At 41.1% G+C, this 22,519-nt stretch overlaps 2 protein-coding genes across 3 annotated transcripts in view; both read right to left on the minus strand.

Moving 5' to 3' along the window:
- SLC12A6 (solute carrier family 12 member 6) overlaps nt 1-17,389 on the minus strand; it is a 107,879-nt gene extending 90,490 nt beyond the window's left edge. The window contains exon 1 of one of the 2 annotated variants that reach the window (XM_054450505.2): nt 15,750-17,389. In XM_054450505.2, the coding sequence (XP_054306480.1) occupies nt 15,750-16,020 (271 nt within the window). In that variant the 5' untranslated portion in view covers nt 16,021-17,389. The remainder of the gene's footprint in view (nt 1-15,749) is intronic. The other variant, XM_054450506.2, reaches the window with a different exon arrangement.
- A 3,662-nt stretch (nt 17,390-21,051) lies between these two features.
- On the minus strand, nt 21,052-22,507 carry NOP10 (NOP10 ribonucleoprotein). Its single transcript, XM_054450513.2, has 2 exons — nt 22,347-22,507; nt 21,052-21,425 (listed from the first exon to the last, which is right to left on the minus strand). The coding sequence occupies exons 1-2, from the start codon at nt 22,398-22,400 to the stop codon at nt 21,285-21,287; spliced, it is 195 nt and encodes a 64-aa protein (XP_054306488.1). The 5' UTR covers nt 22,401-22,507; the 3' UTR covers nt 21,052-21,284.
- Nucleotides 22,508-22,519: the final 12 nt, after the last annotated feature.

Genomic DNA, 22,519 nt, shown 5'->3' on the forward strand with positions numbered 1-22,519 from the left:
GATTTTTTTTTTTTTTTAAAAAAAGGAAAAGCTAGGCTGGGCGAGGTGGCTCACGCCTGTAATCCCAGCACTTTGGGAGGCCGAGGCAGGTGGATCAAGAAGTCAGGAGATCGAGACGATCCTGGCTAACACAGTGAAACCCCGTCTCTACTAAAAATACAAAAATCTTAGCCGGGCGTGGTGGCGGACGCCTGTAGTTCCAGCTACTGAGGAGGCTGAGACAGGACAATGGCATGAACCTGGAAGGTGGAGCTTGCAGTGAGCCGAGATCACGTCACTGTACTTCAGCCTGGGCAACACAGCGAGACTCATCTCAAAAAAAATAAATAAAATAAAATAAAGGAAAAGAAAACCCTACAAATATATACCACTTCTAAAAGAGAAGGAAAGCAATAAAGACCTAGTTTGTACGCTGCATTGCACTAGAAACTTTACATCACGATCTCATTTAATCAGCACAAAAACAGAAACATTAGACTAAGAAACTTGCCCAAAGTCACCATTGTAAGTGGTGAAACTCAACTTTAAAACCTCTAATGCCCTGAGGTAGGCAACATAGAGTATGTTTCAAAGAAAGAAAACTCGTATACACTCACCTAAATTTTATTTCATTGGTTCTTAATAGCACTGGTTTGGCTGCACAGGTTCTCTCCTACGGTGAACTATATATAAAAGTGCAGGGGCATAGAAAATTGAAGGCAAAGTTAAAGTAGTACAGAAAAAGCTGAGAGAAAACTAGTAAAGCTGAGGTGTGTGATGTGCATGGAGAGTGATTAAAGAAGGTGGGATGTGAGAAATAGCTATTTAAAGTACAATACACTATCACAATCAGGTATCACTATACTCACCAAGATGGCTAAAATTCATAAGATCAAAAACACCAAATTTGGCAAGACTGTGGAACAAAAAGAACTTTTATACACTTTTGTTGGGGGTATAAATTAGTACAACCACTATGGAAAAGGGTCTCACACTTTCCCCTATAATCTGGCAATTCCACTCATAGGTATTTACCCTTAAAAATGAAAATATATTCCCACAAAAGGACTTGTACAAAAATGTTCACAACAGTTTATTCATAATATCCAAAAACTGGAAACATCTTAGGTATACATTCACAAGAGAATGGATAAAGTGTGATATAGTCATACAAACGATTACTATTCAGCAATAAAAAGGAATAAACTATTGATATATTCAACATGGATGAATCCCAAAAACATTATGGCTAGGTGAAAGATGCTTCAAACAGAAGAGTACATAATATGTGAATCCACTTTTATAAGGTTTTAGAACAGACAAAACTAACCTATGATGCAGAAAAAGCAGGATAATGGCTGGATCTGGAAGAATGGAAATACAGATTAACTGGGACTAGGCCTGAAAGAACTTCCTCGAGTGATGGTAATATTCTACATCTTGATGGGGTTTAGGATTCCACAGGTGCATGCATTGGTCAAAACTCTGCCAATGTTCACTTAAAACTCGTGCCTTTGCCGGGCGTGGTGGCTCACACCTATAATCCCAGCACTTTGGGAAGCCGAGGTGGACGGATCACCCGAGGTCAGTTCGAGACCAGCCTGACCAACATGGAGAAATGTTGTCTCTACTAAAAATATGAATTAGCTGGGCGTGGTAATGCATGCCTGTAATCCCAGCCACTGGGGAGGCTAAGGCAGGAGAAGCACTTGAACCCCGGAGGCAGAGGTTGCGGTAAGCTGGGATCATTCCACTCCAGCCTGGGCAACAAGAGTGAAACTCTGTCTTGAAAAAAAAACAAAAACAAAAACTCGTGCCTTCACTGTATGAAAAGTCTACCTCGAAAGAAAAAAAGCTGCAGTTACTGAATTCTAATTCATAATTATATGAATTCTAATTTATAATTCATAATAATGCATTGTGAAGTATTTGTGGGAGGTGAACTGATTCTGCAATTTACCTTAAAATACATACAATAGGATAGTTGGACACATATGTAAAAAGACAAGTATAATAAAATGTTAATGATAGAATCTAGGTGGTGGGTGTATGGGTGTTCACGATGAAAGTCTTTCAACTTCCTGTATGCTTGAAAATTTTCATAATAGGCTGGGCGTGGTGGCTTACACCTGTAATCCCAGCTCTTTGGGAAGCCAAGGCGGGCGGATCACTTGAGGTCAGGAGTTTGAGACCAGCCCGGCCAACATTGTGAAACCCCGTCTCCACTAAAAACACAAAAATTAGCCGGGGGTGATGGTGGGTGCCTGTAACCCCAGCTACTCGGGAGGCTGAGGCAGGAGAATCGCTTGAATCCGGGTGGGTGGAAGTTGCAGTGAGCTGAGATTGCATCACTGCACTCCAGCCTGGGCGACAGAGTGAAACTCTGTCTCAAAAAAAAAAAAGGAAAGAAAGAAAAAAATAAAATAAAATTTTCATAATAAAATGTTGAAAAAATACAATGGACACCATTATGAAAATGAATAGGCAAGTCACAGACTGGGAGAAAATATTCACAAAACATATACTTGACAAAGGAGATCTGTATCTAGAAGACATAAAAATTCCCTACGTCTCAATAATATGAAGACAAACAAAATGGGCAAAAGATTTAAACAACTGACAAAGGAAGATATGCAAACCACTAAAACCGCTGAAAAAGTGCTCATCCCTGGCCATCAGGGAAATGAAAATTAAAATCACAATTTAAAATAAGGGTCCCCAACCCCTGGGCCATGGACTGGTACTGGTCCCTGGCCTGTTAGAAACGGGGCTGCACAGCAGGAGGTGAGAGGCAGGCAAGCATTACCGCCTGAGCGCCGCCTCCTGTCGGATCAGCAGCAGCATTAGATTCTCATAGGAGCGCCAACCCTATTGTGAACAGCAATTCCGAGGGATCTAAACTATGTGCTCCTTATGAGAATCTAATGCCTGATAATCTGAGGTGGAACAGTTTCATGCCAACACCATGCCTGTCCCCGACCTTAGTCTGTGGAAAAATTGTCTTCCATAAAACCAGCTTCTGGTGCCAAAAAGGTTGGGGACAGCTGATTTAAAAGACTGTTGGCATCCAGGCATGGCGGCTCAGGCCTGTAATCCCAGCACTTTTGGGGGCCAAAGTGGAAGGACTGCTTGAGCTCAGGAGTTTGAGACTAGCCTGGGCAACATGGCGAAACCCTTTCTCTACCAAAATTCAGAAAAATTTAGCCAGGTTTGCTACTGCACTCCTGTAGTCCCAGCTGAGACAGGAGGATTGCTTGAGCCTGGGAGGTTGAGGCTGCAGTGAGCCCTAACTGTGCCACTGCACGCCAGCCTAGGTGACAGAGTGAGATCTTGTCTCAAAAAAGAAAAAAAAAAAAAGAGACTTTTGGTAAAGATGTAGCACAAACATTGGTGGGGAGTGTAAAATGGCACAATCATTTCGGAAAAAGTTCCAGTAGTTTTTTTATAAATCAAAAACATACGCCTACCCTAAGACCCAGCAATTCTTGTTCTCAGTATTTTTACCCAAGAGAAATAAAAGCGTAAGTCCACAAAAAATTCAAACAAATATATATATAACAGCTTTATTCATAACAACCCAAGCAGGAAACAGCCCAGGTATCCATCAATAAAATAATCAACCTGCAGTATATGGCATACGATGAATTATTATTCAATGATAAACAAGAATCATAGAAGTATGAAATATTTACATTTGTATACTTTAAAGAAATTATGGTATTTTTAAGTAATAAGATATAAAGGTCAGGCCAGGGCAAAAGGGGCATTTATAATGGCATTACTCCCATAGTGCTTTATATATTAGGTCAAATCTTATACATATTATATTTATGTTATTAATTAGTTTCAGTAAAACACATTATTTGTGACTATATTATACCTGCTAAAAATAGTTAGCATGCCCATTCTTCAGAGGAATGGGTCTATTTTGGGGTAGTATTTTGACACTGCAACTTAGTATGTTACACTAGCATAGCTCAGAACTCATAATAACCACTGTTTTGTTTTATTAAACACATTTATTCAAAAAAAATTTTAAGTTAGATTTAGTGAAAAGATTGAAACAATTAAGGGAAAGTCAGTCGGAAATTATTTTCAATATAAGGATTCTCTATCAGAGGGCTACCAGTAGGGAAACAGCACTCTATATCCCACACTCTGCACCCTCTCGAGTGTGGTATCATTTAGAAGGTTAGGCGAACATGAAAGGATGTGAACCACTGTTTTAGAACACTGCTTTGCAAATTATCTCTGGTAAAGAACTTTTTTTTCTTTGAATTTCCAATTCATTATGGGCCAATAATTTTGTTAAAAAATAGTAAAAATGAATTACTAGAAAAATAAAATAAATATATATCAAATATAAGCCCCAATTTGTTATTATTAGATTTGACAGACATAAATTTGTTCTATCAAACTGCTATGCAAGTTTCTAAAAACTCAATTTCTGAACTTATCTCCTCACAAATAATAAACAACTCATGGGCCAGCACTGTCTCGTACTACACTCTGAATAGTTCTGTGTTAGAAAATGCTATAAACATCTTACAGGAGAATGAGCTGTTCACCACTTACATTTAGGGCTACTACTATAGCTGGAGCCTGAAAGGTACAGTCTCATTCTTAAGTAGAAGATGTATACACATTTTCCTTATTTATCATATTCAGCAAACCCTCTTATCCCTGTGCAACTGAGACAGGAAATATTAGTGAAAAATACAAAAATGATCACAAATTCTAAATTTTGCCTTACTATGTATAAAATTATTAAAAGAATTGAATGAACCAATTACTTTGGTAAAGACCAACTATCATGGGATGGTAAGGACTTACAGCTTAAGTCTTTTAAATCTTGACTTGAAACTGTCTATGAAAATGGATTTTTATGAAATGTTATCAGTGGTGAATATATAATGAATTTGGGGGCTAAAACTAAAAATAGAAGAATGAAATGTCATACATCAGAAATGAAACGCTGAGTAACTGAATGTCTGTGTTCATAGCTGCCAGTGCCACCTCTCTGGCTGGTGATTTATATGTTTATAAATATATAAAAGACATTTTCTGGTGGATTCATCATATTGTAGAATAAGAAAGGCAAAGAGTTCTCCAAGTTAAAGCCTCAGGAAAATCTCATGCTTTAACTGAGGCTGAAAGGATCATGCATTTACTCAATAATATTTGAGTGCCCACTAAGTGCCAAGAAATAGGAATGAAATGGAGAGCAAGACACTGTTCCTGCCCAAGGAGCTCACAGTCTTATTATCCAAACTAACTATAGACTCAAAGGCAATACAAAACTAGGATTATACGTCCAATGCACTATAATTAAAGAATGAACCTTGAGAACACAACACACCACCACCTGCCCAGCTACTTTTTCAACTTCCTAAAAGTTGTGTCTTCACTAGAGGAAAGAATAGAGTAGGATAGTTGATGGCTAGCTAATTTGATAGCTACTTCAGCCATTTCGGCCGCTGATCCAAATACTAAAGCAGGCATTATCAAATGCCTCTGAGTCCTCAGTTGCCACTGTTGCCTCTTTCAGCATATCACAACTCTTTATAAAAGGTTGCCACTTTTTCCTTAGTCTAATGTCAATATAGCCCAGGTACGATAGATAGGACCTGAGAATCCCAACCAAAGAGGGTAGCACTGGCAGCTATGAAGACATTCAGTTACTCAGGGTTTCATTTCTGATCTAAGATATTTTATTCTTCCATTATGAAATGCTTGCTAGATTAAAAATGGGCTCCTAGTCAACACAAAAAAAGTGTATAGAAAATAAACCTGACATTAAGCAACATATTGTTAAAACTAAGGACATATTTCTAAAAATGTGAGGAAATGAAAATGAAAACACAATCCAAAACAAAATTTTTTAGATCTACTGAGACTTGAGTCAAAATCTTCATTAGCTTTAGGACAGAATGATTAATGTAACTAAATCAGTAACTGTTGGTGTAACTCAGCACTACTACACTGTTCTAGGCACATAATTTGTGTAAAAGACAATGAAATACGTATCCTTATGCCAGATTTCTTTTTACGAACATAGAATCTAAGTTATTCAGAGAATATGTCATTTTATTACTTTTTTTTTTTTTGATACAGGGTCTTGCTCTGTCATTCAGGCTGGAGTGCAGTGGCATGATCATGGCTCATTATAGCCTTTACCTCTCGGACTCAAGCAATCCTTCCATCTCAGCCTCCCAAGTAGCTGGGACTACAGGTGCACACCACCACACCTGGCTGGTTTTTTTTTTTTTTTTTTGTAGAGACGAGGTTTCACTATGTTGCCCAGGCTAGCAATTATGTCTTAATAAATGTTTCAATAGGGCCAACTATTATTAGCATACCAGAGAAAATGCAGTGTAATGACAAAAATGCTGGTCTTGGAATTATATGTGCCTAGGTTCAATCATTATTCTTCAGTTTATTATTTGTATGACCTTGGGCAAGTTACTTAACCTTATCAACCTCAGGTTTCTCCTGGATAAGAAAAATTTCATCTTAGTACAGAATAAAATGACTTTTTAAAAAATGAAAAAATACCAAAACTGATCATTTTTCAGAAAGGGGAAAGAACTGACCTCATCTAATAGGGAAGAATATTTTTCTATTCCTATGAATTCTTAAAATTTCATTTGAAATGTAGCATGCTGCTGAACCAGAAAAAAACAAATAAACCAAACATAATCTTTTGTATGCATCTTAGGATGTAAATTAGCCAGCTGTGAAAAAGGCTGTTAAAAAAACAAACAAACAAACAACTTTAGCTGGGCACAGTGGCTCACGCCTGTAATCCCAGCACTTTGGGAGGCCGAGGTGGGCAGATCATGAGGTCAAGAGTTCGAGACCTAAACATGATAAAACCCCGTCTCTACTAAAAACACAAAAATTAACCGGGCGTGGTGGCATGTGCCTGTAATCCCAGCTACTCAGGAGGCTGAGGCAGGAGAACTGCTTGAACCTGGGAGGCGGAGGCTGCAGTGAGCCGAGATTGTACCACTGCACTACAGCCTGAGAAACAGAGCGAGACTCTGTCTTAAAAAAAAAAAAAATTAAATATGGTAAATGCAAATGCTCTCAAAATAGAATAAAAGTAAATTTTGGTTAGATTCAATTTCTCACAGCTCCTCAACGTGAAAACGTGCATGTGTACATAAGAGTTTTTAACTTATTAGTGTTCTCTCTTCTTTTTTTAAACTAGCAATATGAAAAATAAATAGCTTTACCCCAAAGTAAATGTAGACCTGTCTGGTAAAATAAGAGAAATTCAGGTGCTACTTTGCCAAAAATTAAAGTTATTTACCAAATGGTTATGACTATAAACAGATGAATGTCATCAATTGAGTTTTTTGCTCAAGGCCACGACAAATATAACGAGGATTAGCAATGCCGTAATAAAACTACAAACAAAAAGCTGCCACTGGTTAATTTAGCTAGAAAACTGGAGACTGAAACCCAGCTCTGAGCTAAGATAACAGGAAATTTTAAAAAGAAAAAAAAAAAAGACTAAAATTAGAATTAAGACCTGTCATTTCCTAACAATGTGGCTTTTGTTTTCTATTTCTACAGTTTTCAACTACAAAAACTGAAATTTTAAGAAGAAAAAAACTTCAGCCCTTACATTTTTTTCAGTTAAGACATCCAAAGGTAACTTCAAAATTTCAGGTTTTGCAAAGCCCCTCAGACTGACTTATTTACAATATTGACTTGATTCTGAAATCTTGTTAAGTATAAATTCCACTTTAACAGTAGCTTAATAATTCTTCAAAAGTAAAATGCACCTGAATATCAGAAATGTTAAAACATGGTAATGTACACACCTTAGAGCTGAGCAAATATGGTGATAGTGTTTCCTACTAATCAGGTATTGAACTTCTACCATTAAGGCAAGGTGCTGTATGCATGTGTATATGCTGTATGTTCTGCAGTTTTGTGCTTGTACCTTCAAATGTAATTGTTGAGATTCTTAAAAGTATACCAGGGCCGGGTGCGGTGGGTCACACCTGTAATCCTAGCACTTTGGGAGGCCGAGGTGGGTAGATCGCTTGAGCCCAAGAGTTCGAGACCAACCTGAGCAACGTGGCAAAACCCCATCTCTACCAAAAGCCAATACAAAAGTTAGCTGGGCGTGGTGGTGCATGCCTGTAGTCCCAGCTACTCGGGAGGCTGAGGTGGGAAGATCGCTTGAGCCCAGGAGTTCAAGACTGCAGTGTATTACAATTGTGCCTCTGAATAGCCACTGCCTACCCAAGTCCAGCCTGGGTAACAGAGCTAGACCCTGTCTCAAAAAATAAAAAAATATATACACTGAAGCACTAATTACAGGGTTTTAACAAGGAATAGCTTCTTGTTTTTCCATATACTTGTAAAACTTATAAAACTTCATTAAAAGAATACATTGTTTTAACATTCACAAAATTGAAATGCTCACATAATTCCTACACTATAGCTCTCCAAACTTTCATACCTACTCCTCAGAAACACACATCACCAAAAACTTAAACTCCTGTAACTTCATTATTCTGAAACAACAAGCTCACCAGCTACAGCTGTGTAGACAGTGCACAAGGGCATTAAGCCAGAAGGGCAAGGGGAAGGGGGTTGAAATCCAGCTTGCCCTTCTCCAGTGAAGTCATGATGGCGCAGGGCACAAAGGGGTGCCTTTTTAGAATTTGCACAAAGTTCTTAGTAGTCCAGAAGTATATGTTAGACACGAGGGGCAAAAGCAGCAGCAGCCATAATTCAAAAGCTTACAGCATTATAAGTTGCCTTAAATGTCAGCATTAGAAACATTCCCTTTCTTCTAACAGCTTTAAAATGGGAAAGCATGACTTTCATAAGGTTCCCAGGTTTGCAGGAGTACCTTCTTTCATTTCCTTCCATTCCAGTAAAGGTATGAGAATCTGGAATCTAGACACATGCCACTGAGAAGAAAAGAATTTGGGCTCATGATGGAAAGACTTAGTGAGGACACAGAAGAGACCACCGAAGATCAAAGACAAGAAGTTGAGGTAATCACTGTATCAATCACTGATATTTAATCAAATATCTACAGCATTCTAGGACACACTCAAAAGAAAATCCTTTAATTGTAATTTAACCTTTTTAAAAATTGGCCAGGCATGGTGGCTCATGCCTGCAATCCTAGCACTTTGAGAGACCCAAGTGGGAGGATCACTTGAGCTCAGGAGTTCCCAGACATCTTCAAAGATAAAAGCTAAGAAATAGTAAAATGTACCTTCTACTCTACTTCAACAAATTATAAACATTTGCTAATCCTGTTTTGTCTATCTCTCCCCAACTTTTTTGGGGAGGATTGGGGAGGAAGGAGCTGGAGTACATTTCATTTAACCTGTAAATACTTCAATATATATCTTTATACATAACAGCTTCACGTTACCACAATGTCATAAACATCTATAAGAAAATTAACAATTCCTTAATATTAATACCATGTACATGTTCAAATTTCCCCCACTTGTCTCAAAAGTATCTTTTTTCAATTGTTTGATGCACATCAGAATCCAAACCAAGTTCACACACTGCATTTGGCTGATATGGCTCTTTTTATCTGTAACAGCTTTCCCTCTCTTCCCATCACTCCTCCTCCACCCCATCCCAATTATTTGTTGAAGAATCTAGTTATTCAATAAAACTTCCCATATTCTGGATTTGGCTGATTGCTTCTTGTGGTATAAAGCAATATATTATAAAGTTTAATCTGGCTACGGAGTATAGAGAAGAGAGGAAAAACAGTTAAGGTGAATAACCAGCTGGGCACAGTGGCTCACGCCTGTAATCCTAGCACTTTGGTAGGCTGAGGTGGGCTAACTGCTTGAACGCAGGAGTTCGAGACCAGCCTGGGAAACATGGTAAAACCTTGTCTCTACAAAAAAATTAGCTGGTCATAGTGGTGTGCACCTGTGTTCCCAGCTACTCAAGAGGCTGAGGTGGAGGACTGCTTGAGCTCAGAAAGTTGAGGCTGCAGTGAGCCGTGATCACACCACTGTATCCAGCCTGGTTGACAGAATGAGACCCTGTCTCAAAAAAAAAAAAAAACCAACTATCAAGAGGATGCTTTCAGACGAGCTAAGAAGGTACCAAATCAATGTATTTTAGCTATTAGAATGCCGAGGTAAAACATGGATAGTATTCAATAATTATATAATATAGAAGATATATTTAAGACAAAGGTAATAGTCCATCCTGGCCAACATAGTGAAACCCCGTCTCCACTAAAAATACAAAAATTAGCTGGGTGTGGTGGCACGTGCCTGTAGTCCCAGCTACTGGGGAGGCTGAGGCAGAAGAATCGCTTGAACCCAGGAGGCTGAGGTTGCAATGAGTGGAGACCGCACCATTGCACTCCAGCCTGAGCAACAGAGTGAGACTCTGTCTCAAAAAATAATAATAACAATAATAATAATAAAAAATAGTCACCTATGATTAACAATACAATATAATTCACTTATTTTGGTGTGTGGCTAAAAATGATAATTTTGGTTTTTGTTGGGTTTTGTTTGTCGGGGTAGAGGTATTTTTTATTTTTAATTTAATTTATTTATTTGAGACAGAGTCTCGCTCTGTCACCCAGGCTGGAGTGCAACTTCCGCCTCCCAGGTTCTCATGCCTCAGCCACCTGAGTAGCTGAGATTATAAGCATGCACCGCCACACCTGGCTAAGTTTTCATATTTTTAGTAGAGACGGGGTTTCACCATGTTGGCCAGGCTGGTCTGGAACTCCTGGCCTCAAGTGATCCGCCTGCCTTGGCCTCCCAAAGTGCTGAGATTACAGGCCTGAGCCACCGTGCCCAGCCTAGAGGCATTTTTTGAAAAGCTCTCTAGATCATTTCATTATGCAGCCAGATGAAGTAGCACTGCTCTAGTACATACATTAATATGCCTTTATCAGAGTATGTTTTTAATTTGTCTCTTGTTTTTAAGTCTACAAGATCTTCAACTCAATGTATATTTATGGTGTACAAGTTATATGGGATATCACATATTACACTAGGTGTAAATGATTTTGTATCCTTGTCCTCAAGAACCCTACAGCATAGTTGAGAAAGATAATATGTAAATAAAAACAAAATACAGTGATATAGGTATTATAGCAATATAGGGACAAAAAAAGCCTGGTTTATTATATCTGGATATGGGGTTCAATCAGAAAAGGTTTCAGAGAGGACATGACTCCTTAAAGAAAGGACTTACCTAAATTACTTTTATGTCTCTAACATCTCTCACAAAAACTTGGTTAACAGCCAGTCTCAAAGTTGTTACACTTAGACCTCAACTCTCCACTTCAGAAACCCACTCCGAGGCTACACACTAGATCACATTACATGAGAAATGCTCTACCTCTGAAATTGCTCACTCCAACAACATTCAACCGTCTGATCACAGTCTTTAATCTTTCTATACCTTTCGCCACACTTTACCTTATCAAGTCCTCCAGTCTCTGAAGTGTCTCTATTTTATCTTAGTTGATCATTTTCCTTTGCCGTACTTTTGCATATTTCTATTGTTGGACTTATACAGCATTATAATTTATATACAAATGTGTTTGCTTTCTCTATTAGATCATAACTTTCCTTAGAACAGATAACGGATTCTTTTTCTCTGTCTTTAACACCCAACATCTTTAACAGCCAGCCAGTGCCTTATCCTTAATAATTGCTCAGAGTAATACATATTTGGTGAAGGAATAAGTAAAGTGCTCTAGTCATTTTCATCACTATACCATGAGATCTGCAAAGGTAGAAACTATATGTTACCTGTATATTTCCTACAATTAATACCAGACTGCCTCATACATACCAGCGTCTCAGGGAGTATCTGTTGAATTATAAAAGATTGAAATGTATTAGGGACTGCAGGCAGGGTGTATGGTTCACATCTGTAATCCCTGAGCTTTAGGAGGCCGAGGCAGGAGGATCATTTGAGGTCAGGAGTTTGAGACCAGCCTGGCCAACATGGTGAAACCCCATCTCTCCTAAAAACACAAAATTTAGCCGGGTGTGGTTGCAGATGCCTGTAATCCCAGCTACTTGGGAAGCTGAGGCTGAAGAATCACTTGGACCCGGGAGGTGGAGGTTGCAGTGAGCTGAGATAGCGCCACTGTACTCCAGCCTGGGCAACAGCGCGAGACTTCATCTCAAAAAAAAAAAGGAAAAAAGTATTAGGTACTGCAAATGACATATAAAAATATGTTTTATAGCCACATGGTTATAAAGCACATGTAAAAAATGTTCATCATAGCAGAGGCAAAATGATGCAAGAAAGAGCACTAGATAAAAGTCAGAAGGCCTGAACTTCAGTCTTGGCTTTGCCACTATGTGGTCTACAAATAACCATCTCTATAAGCCTTAGTTTCGTCATTTATTTTGTTATTTTTTAGTCTAATTTATTGGGGTTTTAAGTCTCCTCACTTATTAAAATGTGGTTTGATCAGAAGGAGATTCTAGATCATTAGCTCTAACGTGGTGCTTTTCAAAAAAATTACTATAAAAGTGAAACACTATAAATATTTAAAAATTGTATATGCCCTTAATTGTTTTGGTAAAAGAAAATTCCACTCTATTTTTTTTTCTTTTTTTTTTTTTTTTTGAGACAGAGTCTCGCTCTGTCACCCAGGCTGGAATGCAGTGGCACGATCTCAGCTCACTGCAACCTCCGCCTCCTGGATTCAAGCGATTCTCCTGTCAAGGCCTCCCAAGTAGCTGGGATTACAGGCGCACGCCGTCACGCCTGGCTAATTTTTTGTATTTTTAGTAGAGACAGGGTTTCACCATGTTCCCCAGGCTGGTCTCGGACTCCTGAGCTCAGGCAATCCACCCGCCTCGGCCTCCCAAAGTGCTAGGATTACAGGCGTGAGCCACTGTGCCCGGCTCCACTCTATTTTTGTAACTCACTTTCCAGAGGCACCAACTCTCAACAGTTTCTTTTGTATCTTTAAGGCATTCTTCATACATAAGCTAATACACTGCTAAGATTCTAGATTTTACCAACTGGACAGTCCTATAAATTCAAACGGAGCCTTGCCAAAATGAAAGAAAAATTACTTTGATAGCAGAAAGAAAACTACTCAGAAAGCCAACAGCAGAAAGAATTAAAATATACTGAAATAAGTATTTAAAACTTCATGTAGGGCTGGGCGCTGTGTGGCTCACACCTGTAATCCCAGCACTTTGGGAGGCCAAGGTGGGTGTATCACCTGAGGTCAGGAGTTTGAGATCAGGTTGACCAACATGATGAAACCCCATCTCTACTAAACACAAAAAATTAGCCAGGTGTGGTGGCGCATGCCTGTAATCTCAGCTACTTGGGAGGCTGAGGCAAAAGAATCACTGGAACCCAGGAGACGGAGGTTGCAGTGAGTGGAGATGGCACCCTTGCACCCCAGCCTGGACAACAAGTGTGAAACTCCATCTCAAAAAATAAAAAAAAAAAACTTCATGTGTCACCTCCTGTTTGTGTGATGTAATGTGAGTAAAAGACATATGACAAGAAACTTCGGGTGGGAAGTTTCTCTACAGGAAGAAACGTGGGAGGCATGGGGGAAAGGAGAATCATACTGTCACAACCACAGAAGGATGTACAAAGGGTGAAAAAATTCAGAGAACTGTAAATACTAAAATAGCAAACTAATTGTGAAATGCACCATGAGCTTAAGGAGAGTCAACTGTAGAAAGGATGCAGTTGTTATCTATATTAAAGCCAGCCTAGAGGGAAATGTATATTAACATTAGGCCCTTTTCTTCACAACAGCACTCTTTGAAGATCTACATCTAAATCTAACAAGGGCTTTCACATACTGAGAAGGCAAGGGTGAAATAATTATGTTTCTAAGTGGTTTCTTCTAATGGTGGGGAAAATTTATCACATGATGACAGTCATCATAAGAATTTTTTTAAATATAGAAAGAAAAAAAAAGAGAAAAGGTAGGTCACTGAGAAAGTAGAAAGTTCCAAGAGAATAGGGTAAAGTCCTCTCTAATGGCTGGACTATTAATTTCCCTTTCATCTGGGTACCGGACAATATTTAAACATTAAGTAAGGAATGTGTTATATAGAGAACCAAGCTTTTAACATCTGTAACCACGTAAACAAACATAAATTTCACTTAGATATGTCCCCATTTTTACCCCTGTAGTCCCATTTTTACCCCTATAGTGTAAAAGGATACCATTCTAGACTGTAAAGAATGCTTACCGGTAACGTAAGAACCGCAGACTGGACAAGGATCCTGTTCTGCTGGTCTAACACATTACTGAAATAAGTCCACTTTTCCAAAGAATAAAAATACAATTCCATAATGTGTAAGTCACAAGTCTAACAAACTAAACTATAAATTACCTAATGATAATTACAATATTAAAAAATTAACACTGGTATAGTCTTTACCTGGAATTTTTACAACCTAAATACAGCATGATGGATAAAAACTAAAACCACAATTTGGAATTAATTTGGAGGAAGAGGAAATGATAAATTTGTATTCCATACTGTAATTTTAATCCAGTGTATGACATACTGTAAAATTTGTCAAAAAGTTGAAAACAGTAAAGTCTGAGAACCAACCTATATCTCCATAAAAGAAAAAATGATTAGTCAAGGATGAGTGAATTCTAGGACTGTAACTTTACCAAATCTACCTTGTCTCCAGATACTAAAAACACAAACAGAATTAGGGAACTAAAATCATTCTGGTTTCCTGAACCCTTTAGGTTAAAAGGAACAATATTTCCTGACACCGGAAAATGGTGAGTAAGCCTTGCTTTCACAAGTCAGTGGGTGAGGCTATGGTTTTCAAACTTGGGTGGAATATTATTTTAAGAGTGTTTAAGGGAAATTTTTATCATTAAAAGATTATACTAGTTACAACACAGCATAAAACTAAATATATAAAGCAGTACAGGTCTCAAACTTTTAAATTTCAGAGTCCAAAAAATGTTATGATCTCCCTATTTTCTCTCTTCTCTCTCTTCCATCACCTCTTCCCAGTACATCAAATAAAACCAAGCCAGCTGACACACACAAACTAGTTTAGGAAGCTAAAGGTCTGTAGCAGTCAACATGAGCCAGGAGTGGCTTGTGTGCTACCTGCTAACTCTAATCATCAGACTTTCCATCTAAAGCTCAGAGAGAATAAATTACATGGGAATCAGGCCCTAAAAGCCTTTTCAGAAGTCTTCCATTTGACAGAATAGCACATTAGGTCTACCCACCATCACCCTGAGTGGGCTCAGCTACTTGTGTCAAGGTCTCCACAAAAATACAGATTTCAATTTTGCAATACACATCCGAAGTCTTGGAGGAAAGCTACTAAGATACGACCAATAACTACTCCATGTAACCGGTCTTAAAGCAGACTGAAATAGCCAATGATGGCTACAGAACACATATCCAATTCACTAAAAAATTTAGGATTCTGTGTGCTGAAAACGATTACATTCTTTGATATTCACCTTTAACCAAAATACCCATTTCATTTCTAAGAAGACAAAAATGCGGAAGTTAAAATATACATTTGCTTTCCTTCTTGTCATACACCTTCCCACATACCAAATTACTACTGCAAAGAGCCACTATGCTATTATTCCAAAGAGTTCCTAAGCATCTCACAAAGAGATGCCTTGGTTCCTGATGACTATTATAATCATAATTATATGATTATGATCTTCCAGATCCATAGATGGTCATCTTGGATAAAGAAGCCAGTAATGAAAGTATGCTGCGGTCTGTGTTTCTACTTACCCTCGATGACATCCTGGGGGTAAGAAGTCCGGTCACTGGGTGGATCCAGTGCAACAGTTGCCAGTGAAGTGGTGGCCCCAGACATCTCACTCATAGGCTCACTCCGGCTTGTTTCAGGCACACTTTCCCGGGAGCTAAATCTTACTCGGGAACTAGATCGAGAGCTAAGGTCCGGACTGGTGTCTGACAAACCTGGAATGTCATCGATCTTTGTCGGTGTCACCATGAACCGAACTGAAGCCATCTTGGTGGTGGTTTCTGGAGGATGCATTTTGTTCTTTTTAAGAACAAAAAAAGTGGGGGGAACCTCGCAAAATCTTCCTCTTACGCTAGCTACTTTTGACTGCAATACAAAAGATAACTTGAAAAATAACACATTTCAGTAACCTTGATTCACACCACACAAAAAGCCCCAACTAAGAATCTTTCTACTCAGAATTCAAGGCGACTGTCCTAGAAAGTGCATCACCAATAGGTGAATATATTTTTTGAGAGAAAAAAACAAAAAACAAAAAGACAAAACAATGCCAATCTTGTGTGACTTCTTTCCTTCAGAATGAAGAGCTACCTAGCTATCCCCTCTGGTCCGGGGCTGAAGGCTCAGTGCCATGGTCTCAGGGCAGCAGATGAAGCCTCCCTGCCCTCAGCCCCGTTTCCTGTCGAGGTAGTCCTTTATCTGGTGAGTGTCTTACGGTTCTAGTTGGGCGAAGTACGTGCAGGCAAACCTTTATCAGGCGACTATAGCGTGGATTAGATTGCAAAAAGGTGTACACCCGGCCACCTGTTGTGTATCAGGTGAATACCCCACAGGTCTGGCTGGGGGGAGGTGTATGCAAAGCCACCCGGTGTTTTTGATGTCGACAATCCACTTGGGTCTGGTGGGAAAGGTGCACATGCATAACGGGAAAAATAACCCACACTACTGAGGGAAGGGTGAGCAGAGGAGGATGCAGGGGCAGAGCGGATTCCTGTCTCCGAGAGGTCGGTGGGGGTGGCGCGCCCGCTCTTCTCCTAGCAGAAAGGTCCTCGGGGTCTGAGACGAGGTTAGCGGATCAAGACACCTCGGACTGCAGCTCAGAGTCGTGGCAAGTCGCAGCTAGTCCACTGAGCCGCGGTCCGCTCGCTAGGTTTCTCCTGCGTGTGAGAGGAGAGTCACCCCCTTTGCCGGAGGCGCGTTCTCCCCTACCCCTGCCCCGGCGCAGGTCACCCTCTCGTCGTTCTTCCTCCGGGTCCCGGCAGAGGAGGAGACGGCCACGCAGGCTGGCCTGACTGGGCAGCGGGGTGAGGGAGGAGGTCGCAGATGCAGTATCCCGGCGCCAGCTGATGCGGGTGCGCGCGCAGCTGTTGTTTACTAGCCGGTAACTGTTTCAGAGCCGCGGCGCGCGCAGGGTTCGCGCTGCCGGGGCTGGCGCCCCCTCCCCGGCCCGACGCCAGAGCGGCAGTTACGTGACCTGGCCTCCCCTAGCCCCGGGCCCGACGGGGTGCGCCCGTGCCGCCACAGCCCTTCCCTTCCCTCCCCGCTTGTTCCTCATTCGAGGTGAACCTTGCAAAGAGAAGCCCGGGGGTGCAGTGAGAGGGCGGAACCGTCCCGCGGGCGCCCGAAAGCCCCGCCCAGCCTCCGCAGCCCACGGTGACAGAGTGCAGCGCGCCTGCGCTCGCCGCGGGACACGGCAGGCGGGGCGGGGCCGAATACGAGTGGCCAGGGGCACGACGGGAGCTGTAGTCCAGGGCACTGCCAGACCCGCGTGAAGAGGGGAGTAATCCTTTTCCTTGGTCCGGCTGTGCTGCACACTCACTCTGGAAGCATCTTAGAGGGCGGGCGCTGCTCCTCACCCTCAGAACCCGGGGAGCCATTTCTCTTTCATGAGTGTCTCTGAAAACATCATTCATGATTTCTTTAACCAGAAACACCGCTCCGATACCTGGGAATAACCCTCATTGCAATTTTTATGTAGAGGTCTACATACAAATAAACCATTTTTATGTAAAAAAAAAAAAAATTAAAACTGTAAAGTAGGCCTGGCGCGGTGGTTCACGACTGTAATCCTAGCACTTTGGGAGGCTGAGGCGGGCGTGATCACCTGAGGTCAGGAGTTCCAGACCAGCCTGGCCAGCATGGCGAAACCCCGCCTCTACCAAAAATTCAAAAATTAGCGGGGCGTGGTGGCGTGTGCCTGTAATCCCAGCTATTCCTTAGACTGAGGCAGGAGAATCGCTTGAACTCGGGAGGCGGAGGTTGCAGTGAGGCGAAAACGCACCATTGCACTCCAGCCTGGGGGGACAAGAGCAAAACTCCGTCTCAAAGAAATAAATAAAAATAAAACTACAAAGTACCTTAAACACACTTGTCCTACTTTAATTTTTTGTTGTTGTTCTTGTCTTTTTAATAAATGCTATGTCCGCTTTCTAGTCAGACTGAAAGTTCCACTAAATAATACATTTTTTATACCTGGAAAACACGTTGAGGTATTTTCTCAAATCCATTCCATGTTTTCACCACTACATTTATTGTAGCTAGAATATTTTTTTCTTAGTGTTTATTTAATGTATAAATGGAGGTGTTCGATAAATTTTGACTCACTAATGTTTTGTTTGAAAAGCTATTTCCTATAGCTGTGTTCAAGACCTCTAAATTTAACAATCACCTGGGCCCGGAAACTGGCCCCTGGTTTTGCCTGGGGTCCTGGCTCCTCACAAGTGGTTATGTTTAAGCAGCACTCCTAGCAATGGGAACTATATTCCAGGAAATTCTCTTTTATCAAATGACACACAAAGTCCAAATCCTTTCAAGGATTAAAAGGATCAAAAAGGTTAAAAAGATCCTGGTAACAAAATGAGAAATCCTAATGTAAACTGTAAATCTCCTAAAGTTTGACTCTATAAAGTCTGGGTTTCTTGATTCAGGCCCACAGCTTTCATCCATCCTCTGCAGGATCAATTTTTTCCTCAGGCAGGCCTGCCGTTCATTCAAACTTCAGACTTTCCTTTATAAAGAAATCCAGAATTTTTATGAAACCCAATTTCCTACCAGTGTATCTGCATTTACTTATATATACCACCTAATTCCAATATACTATCCCTGTTAAGACTTTTCTTGTTTCTGAGCCCTAATCAAGCCCTATAAATGTATGTCTCAGACGTTAATACCCCAGGGATCTCTTTATTTTCTCAGGGAGACACAGCCTCTGGTGCAAAATGAAGCCTCATTCCTCAGGGGATCTCTTATGGAAAAAGTCCTTGGTATATTCATGCCAGTTTGCTTTTTCTCCTCTATATTCATTAGGAATATTTCCAGGTTAAAGCTTTTAAGTCTACACAGGTGGTAGCATGGAGCAATGCTAATTCTTTTTTTTTTTTTTTTCTTTTTTGTAAGATAAAGGCAGAACTGCAGCCAACATTAAAAAACTGGTAGCAAAATTCACTTACTGACTTTGGTGCTTAAGAAACATGTCTCCAATCATTATCCCCTTAATTGGATAAGATAACTTTTAAAAATCTTTCAGATCCAATGTTATATCCAATCCTGTAAGTGAACAAGCTAAGAAATAAAATTGCTTGACAGGAAACAAGTATCCCATTTCACAATTTCTCCAAGTTAACTCTTTAAAATCCTTCAGATCCAATGTTAAGAACCCTGCAAGTAAGTGAACAGGCTAAGAAATTAAATTCCTTGACAGGAAACAAGTATCTCATTTCACCATTCCTATACGTTTCAGTATTTCAAAATCATCTGTCTTCTATTAATTATGACCCCAGTTGAGAGATTTTTTTTTTTTCTTTTCAGCAACCCACAACTATCCTGAACTTTTCTGCTGGGATGGTCAAATAGCAAGATCCAAGAAAAGCAAAGTCTGGCCAGGCACTATGGCTCACGCCCGTAATCCCAACACTTTGGTAGGCCAAGGCAGGAGAACATCTTGAGCCCAGAAGTGCAACACCAGCTTGGGCAACATAGTGAGACCTCGTTTCTATAAAAAATTTAAAAATGGGGTGGACCGCTTGAGACAGGGAGGTAGAGGCTGCAATGAGTTGTGATCACATCACTGCACTCCTGCCTGGACCACAGGAGTGAGACCTGACTCAAATAAAAAAGTATTTCCAGAGCATGTCTTCATAAATCACATCTGTGCTAATTTAAGTTATATCTGCTTCTGGAATCTAGAATTTTTAATATCATAGAAAATAAAGATTGCAGAATTAAAATACAGACTCCACAAAGCAATTTTAAAATCCGCAGCACTAGGCCGGCCAAGGTGGCTCATGACTGTAATCCCAGCACTTTGGGAGGCTGAGGCGGGCGGATTACTTGAGGTCAGGAGTTTGAGATCAGCCTGACCAACAAGGTGAAACCCTGTTTCTACCAAAAATACAAAAATTAGCCAGGTATGATGGTGTGCACCTGTAGTCCTAGCTACTCGGGAGGCTGAGGCAGGAGAATAGCTTGAACCCAGGAGGCAGAGGTTGCAGTGAGCCAAGATTGCACCACTGCACTCCAGCCTGGGGTACAAGAGCAAAACTCCATCCCCCCCCCCAAAAAAAAAAGAAAGAAAGAAAGACCCAGGCCAGGTGTGGTGACTCATGCCTGTAATCCCAGCACTTTGGGAGGCCGAGGTGGGTGGATCACTTGAGGTGAGGAGTCTGAGACCAGCTTGGCCGACATGGCGAAACCCTGTCACTACTAAAAGAAATACAAAAATTAGCCAGGCGTGGTGGCGTCCACCTGTAATCCCAGTTACTTGGGAAGCTGAGGCAGGAGAATTGCTTGAACCTGGGAGACGGAGGTTGTAGTCAGCCAAGGCTGCACCCCTGCACTCCAGCCTGGACAACAGATCTAGACTCTGTCTCAAAAACAAAAGCCCATCACTAAATCAATTTGAGTTCAAAGCTAAGTTAATCAGGAGAAAAATCAGACTAAACAGGTTAAGTAACTTTCTCAAAGTTATACAAAAAGCAAATACTGGTCTTCTGACTTTCAATTCACTGACTTCTCTCTATAATATGCCTATTACTTTTACAAGTACTCTTCTATTTTTAATCAAAATGTTATTTCAAGGGATAAGAAATTATGTAAGTGACAACAGGGGTATTTTTCAGTGAATGCTGACAGCTGTGAAAGTCTTAATCTTTCTTCCCCAATACCCTCCTATCATTAACAGCACATGACCACTCTTGCAACAGCAGGACTGAAGTTTTTCTTCCAAGTGGTATTGTTGCAACTCTCTGGGGTACTCTCCTGTATCATCTCCCTCCCTTTAAAAAAAATACTGCCAATCCTTTCCTCCAACAACTCACAAAATAAGAGTTTTTCAAATCATTTTATCTTTAATAATCTTGTAGTAATTTAAAATGAGAAAAAAAGTCAAATGTGTTCCCTTTATGTGTGATGCCACTACGATTGCCTCACACAAGCATGATCAATCGCCACGAGGGACTGGATGCCAAAGAGTATGGCTAGCAAAAAGGCATCAGGGCTCAAAGACTGAAGAGTTTGGTTACGGAGTCTCCGAGGGGTAGAAACATCGGTTTAAGGGACCTTCAGAGGACAGGACGCGGTTGCTGGGTCATGAGCACCTTGAAGCGTTTCTTGATGGTGATTCGGTGTCGAGAGTATTTGTCATCTGGGGAGAACCGAGCAGGATGGGCTGAGCAGGTCTGTTGTCCCATCGGGTCAAATTTCTGCTCCAGGAACAGAGAATGTATGTCAGTATAGGAGTGATGAAATGGGGTGGGGCCAGCGCGGAAAAGGGCAAACATGAAAATAGAAGATGCAATGGTCAGCTCAAAAAGTTGCACAAATAAATAGAGAAATATAAAGTTTAAAAAGGCCGAGCGCGGTGGCTCACGCCTGTAATCCCAGCACTTTGGGAGGCCGAGGCGGGAGGATGGTTTGAGGTCAGAAGTTTGAGACCAGCCTAAGCAATATAGCGAAACCTCGTCTCTACAACAAACAAACAAGCAAAACCAACCAACCAAACAAAAAACCCCAAAACCAAAAATTGGCCGGGTGTGGTGGCGCAGGCCTGTAGTCCAGCTACTCGGGAGGCTGAGGCAGGAGGATTGTTTGAGCCCAGGAGGCGGAGGTTGCAGTGAGCCGAGACCGCGCCACTGCACTAAGCCTAGGCAACAAAGCGAGTCCCTGTCTTAAAAAAAAAAAAAAAAAAAAAAGGAAAAGTGAGTGCAATGGCGCTATCCCGGCTCACTGCAACCTCCGCCTCCAGGGTTTAAGCAATTCTCCTGTCTCAGCCTCCCGAGTAGCTGGGCTAACAGGCGCACACCGCCATGCCTGGCTAATTTTTTGTATTTTAGTAAAAACGGAGTTTCACCGTGTTGCCCAGAATGGTCTCGAACTCCCGAGCTAAGTCAATCCACCCGCCTCGGCCTCCCAAAGTGCTAGGATTACAGGCGTGAGCCACTGCGCCCCGCCAAAAAAATTTTTTTAAATTAAAAAATTAGTCGCGTGCTCCCGGTTCTTCCCCACCTCGGTTCTGGACTTTCTGGTTCCCCGCACCCAGCTAGGTAACTCCGTGTATGACCTCACCCACTCCTCCCATCTACATTTCTCGCCGTGCCTATTTACACCCTGTTTTCTCTCCTCACCTTCAGCGTATAGACTCGATCTCCCTGCTCGTTGAGGTAATACTGGAGAAACATGATCGCTCGTAAGCCAGCGGTCCCAATTCGGTCCACCGCTCCGTCTGCAGTGGTCCGCCCGACCGCGTCACGTGTTCGTCAATTTCCTTCCTGCATAACCGGAAGTCTCTCTCTCCTGG

The sequence above is a fragment of the Pongo pygmaeus genome, chromosome 16 (assembly GCF_028885625.2).
Source record: "Pongo pygmaeus isolate AG05252 chromosome 16, NHGRI_mPonPyg2-v2.0_pri, whole genome shotgun sequence".
Lineage (NCBI taxonomy): Eukaryota > Metazoa > Chordata > Mammalia > Primates > Hominidae > Pongo > Pongo pygmaeus.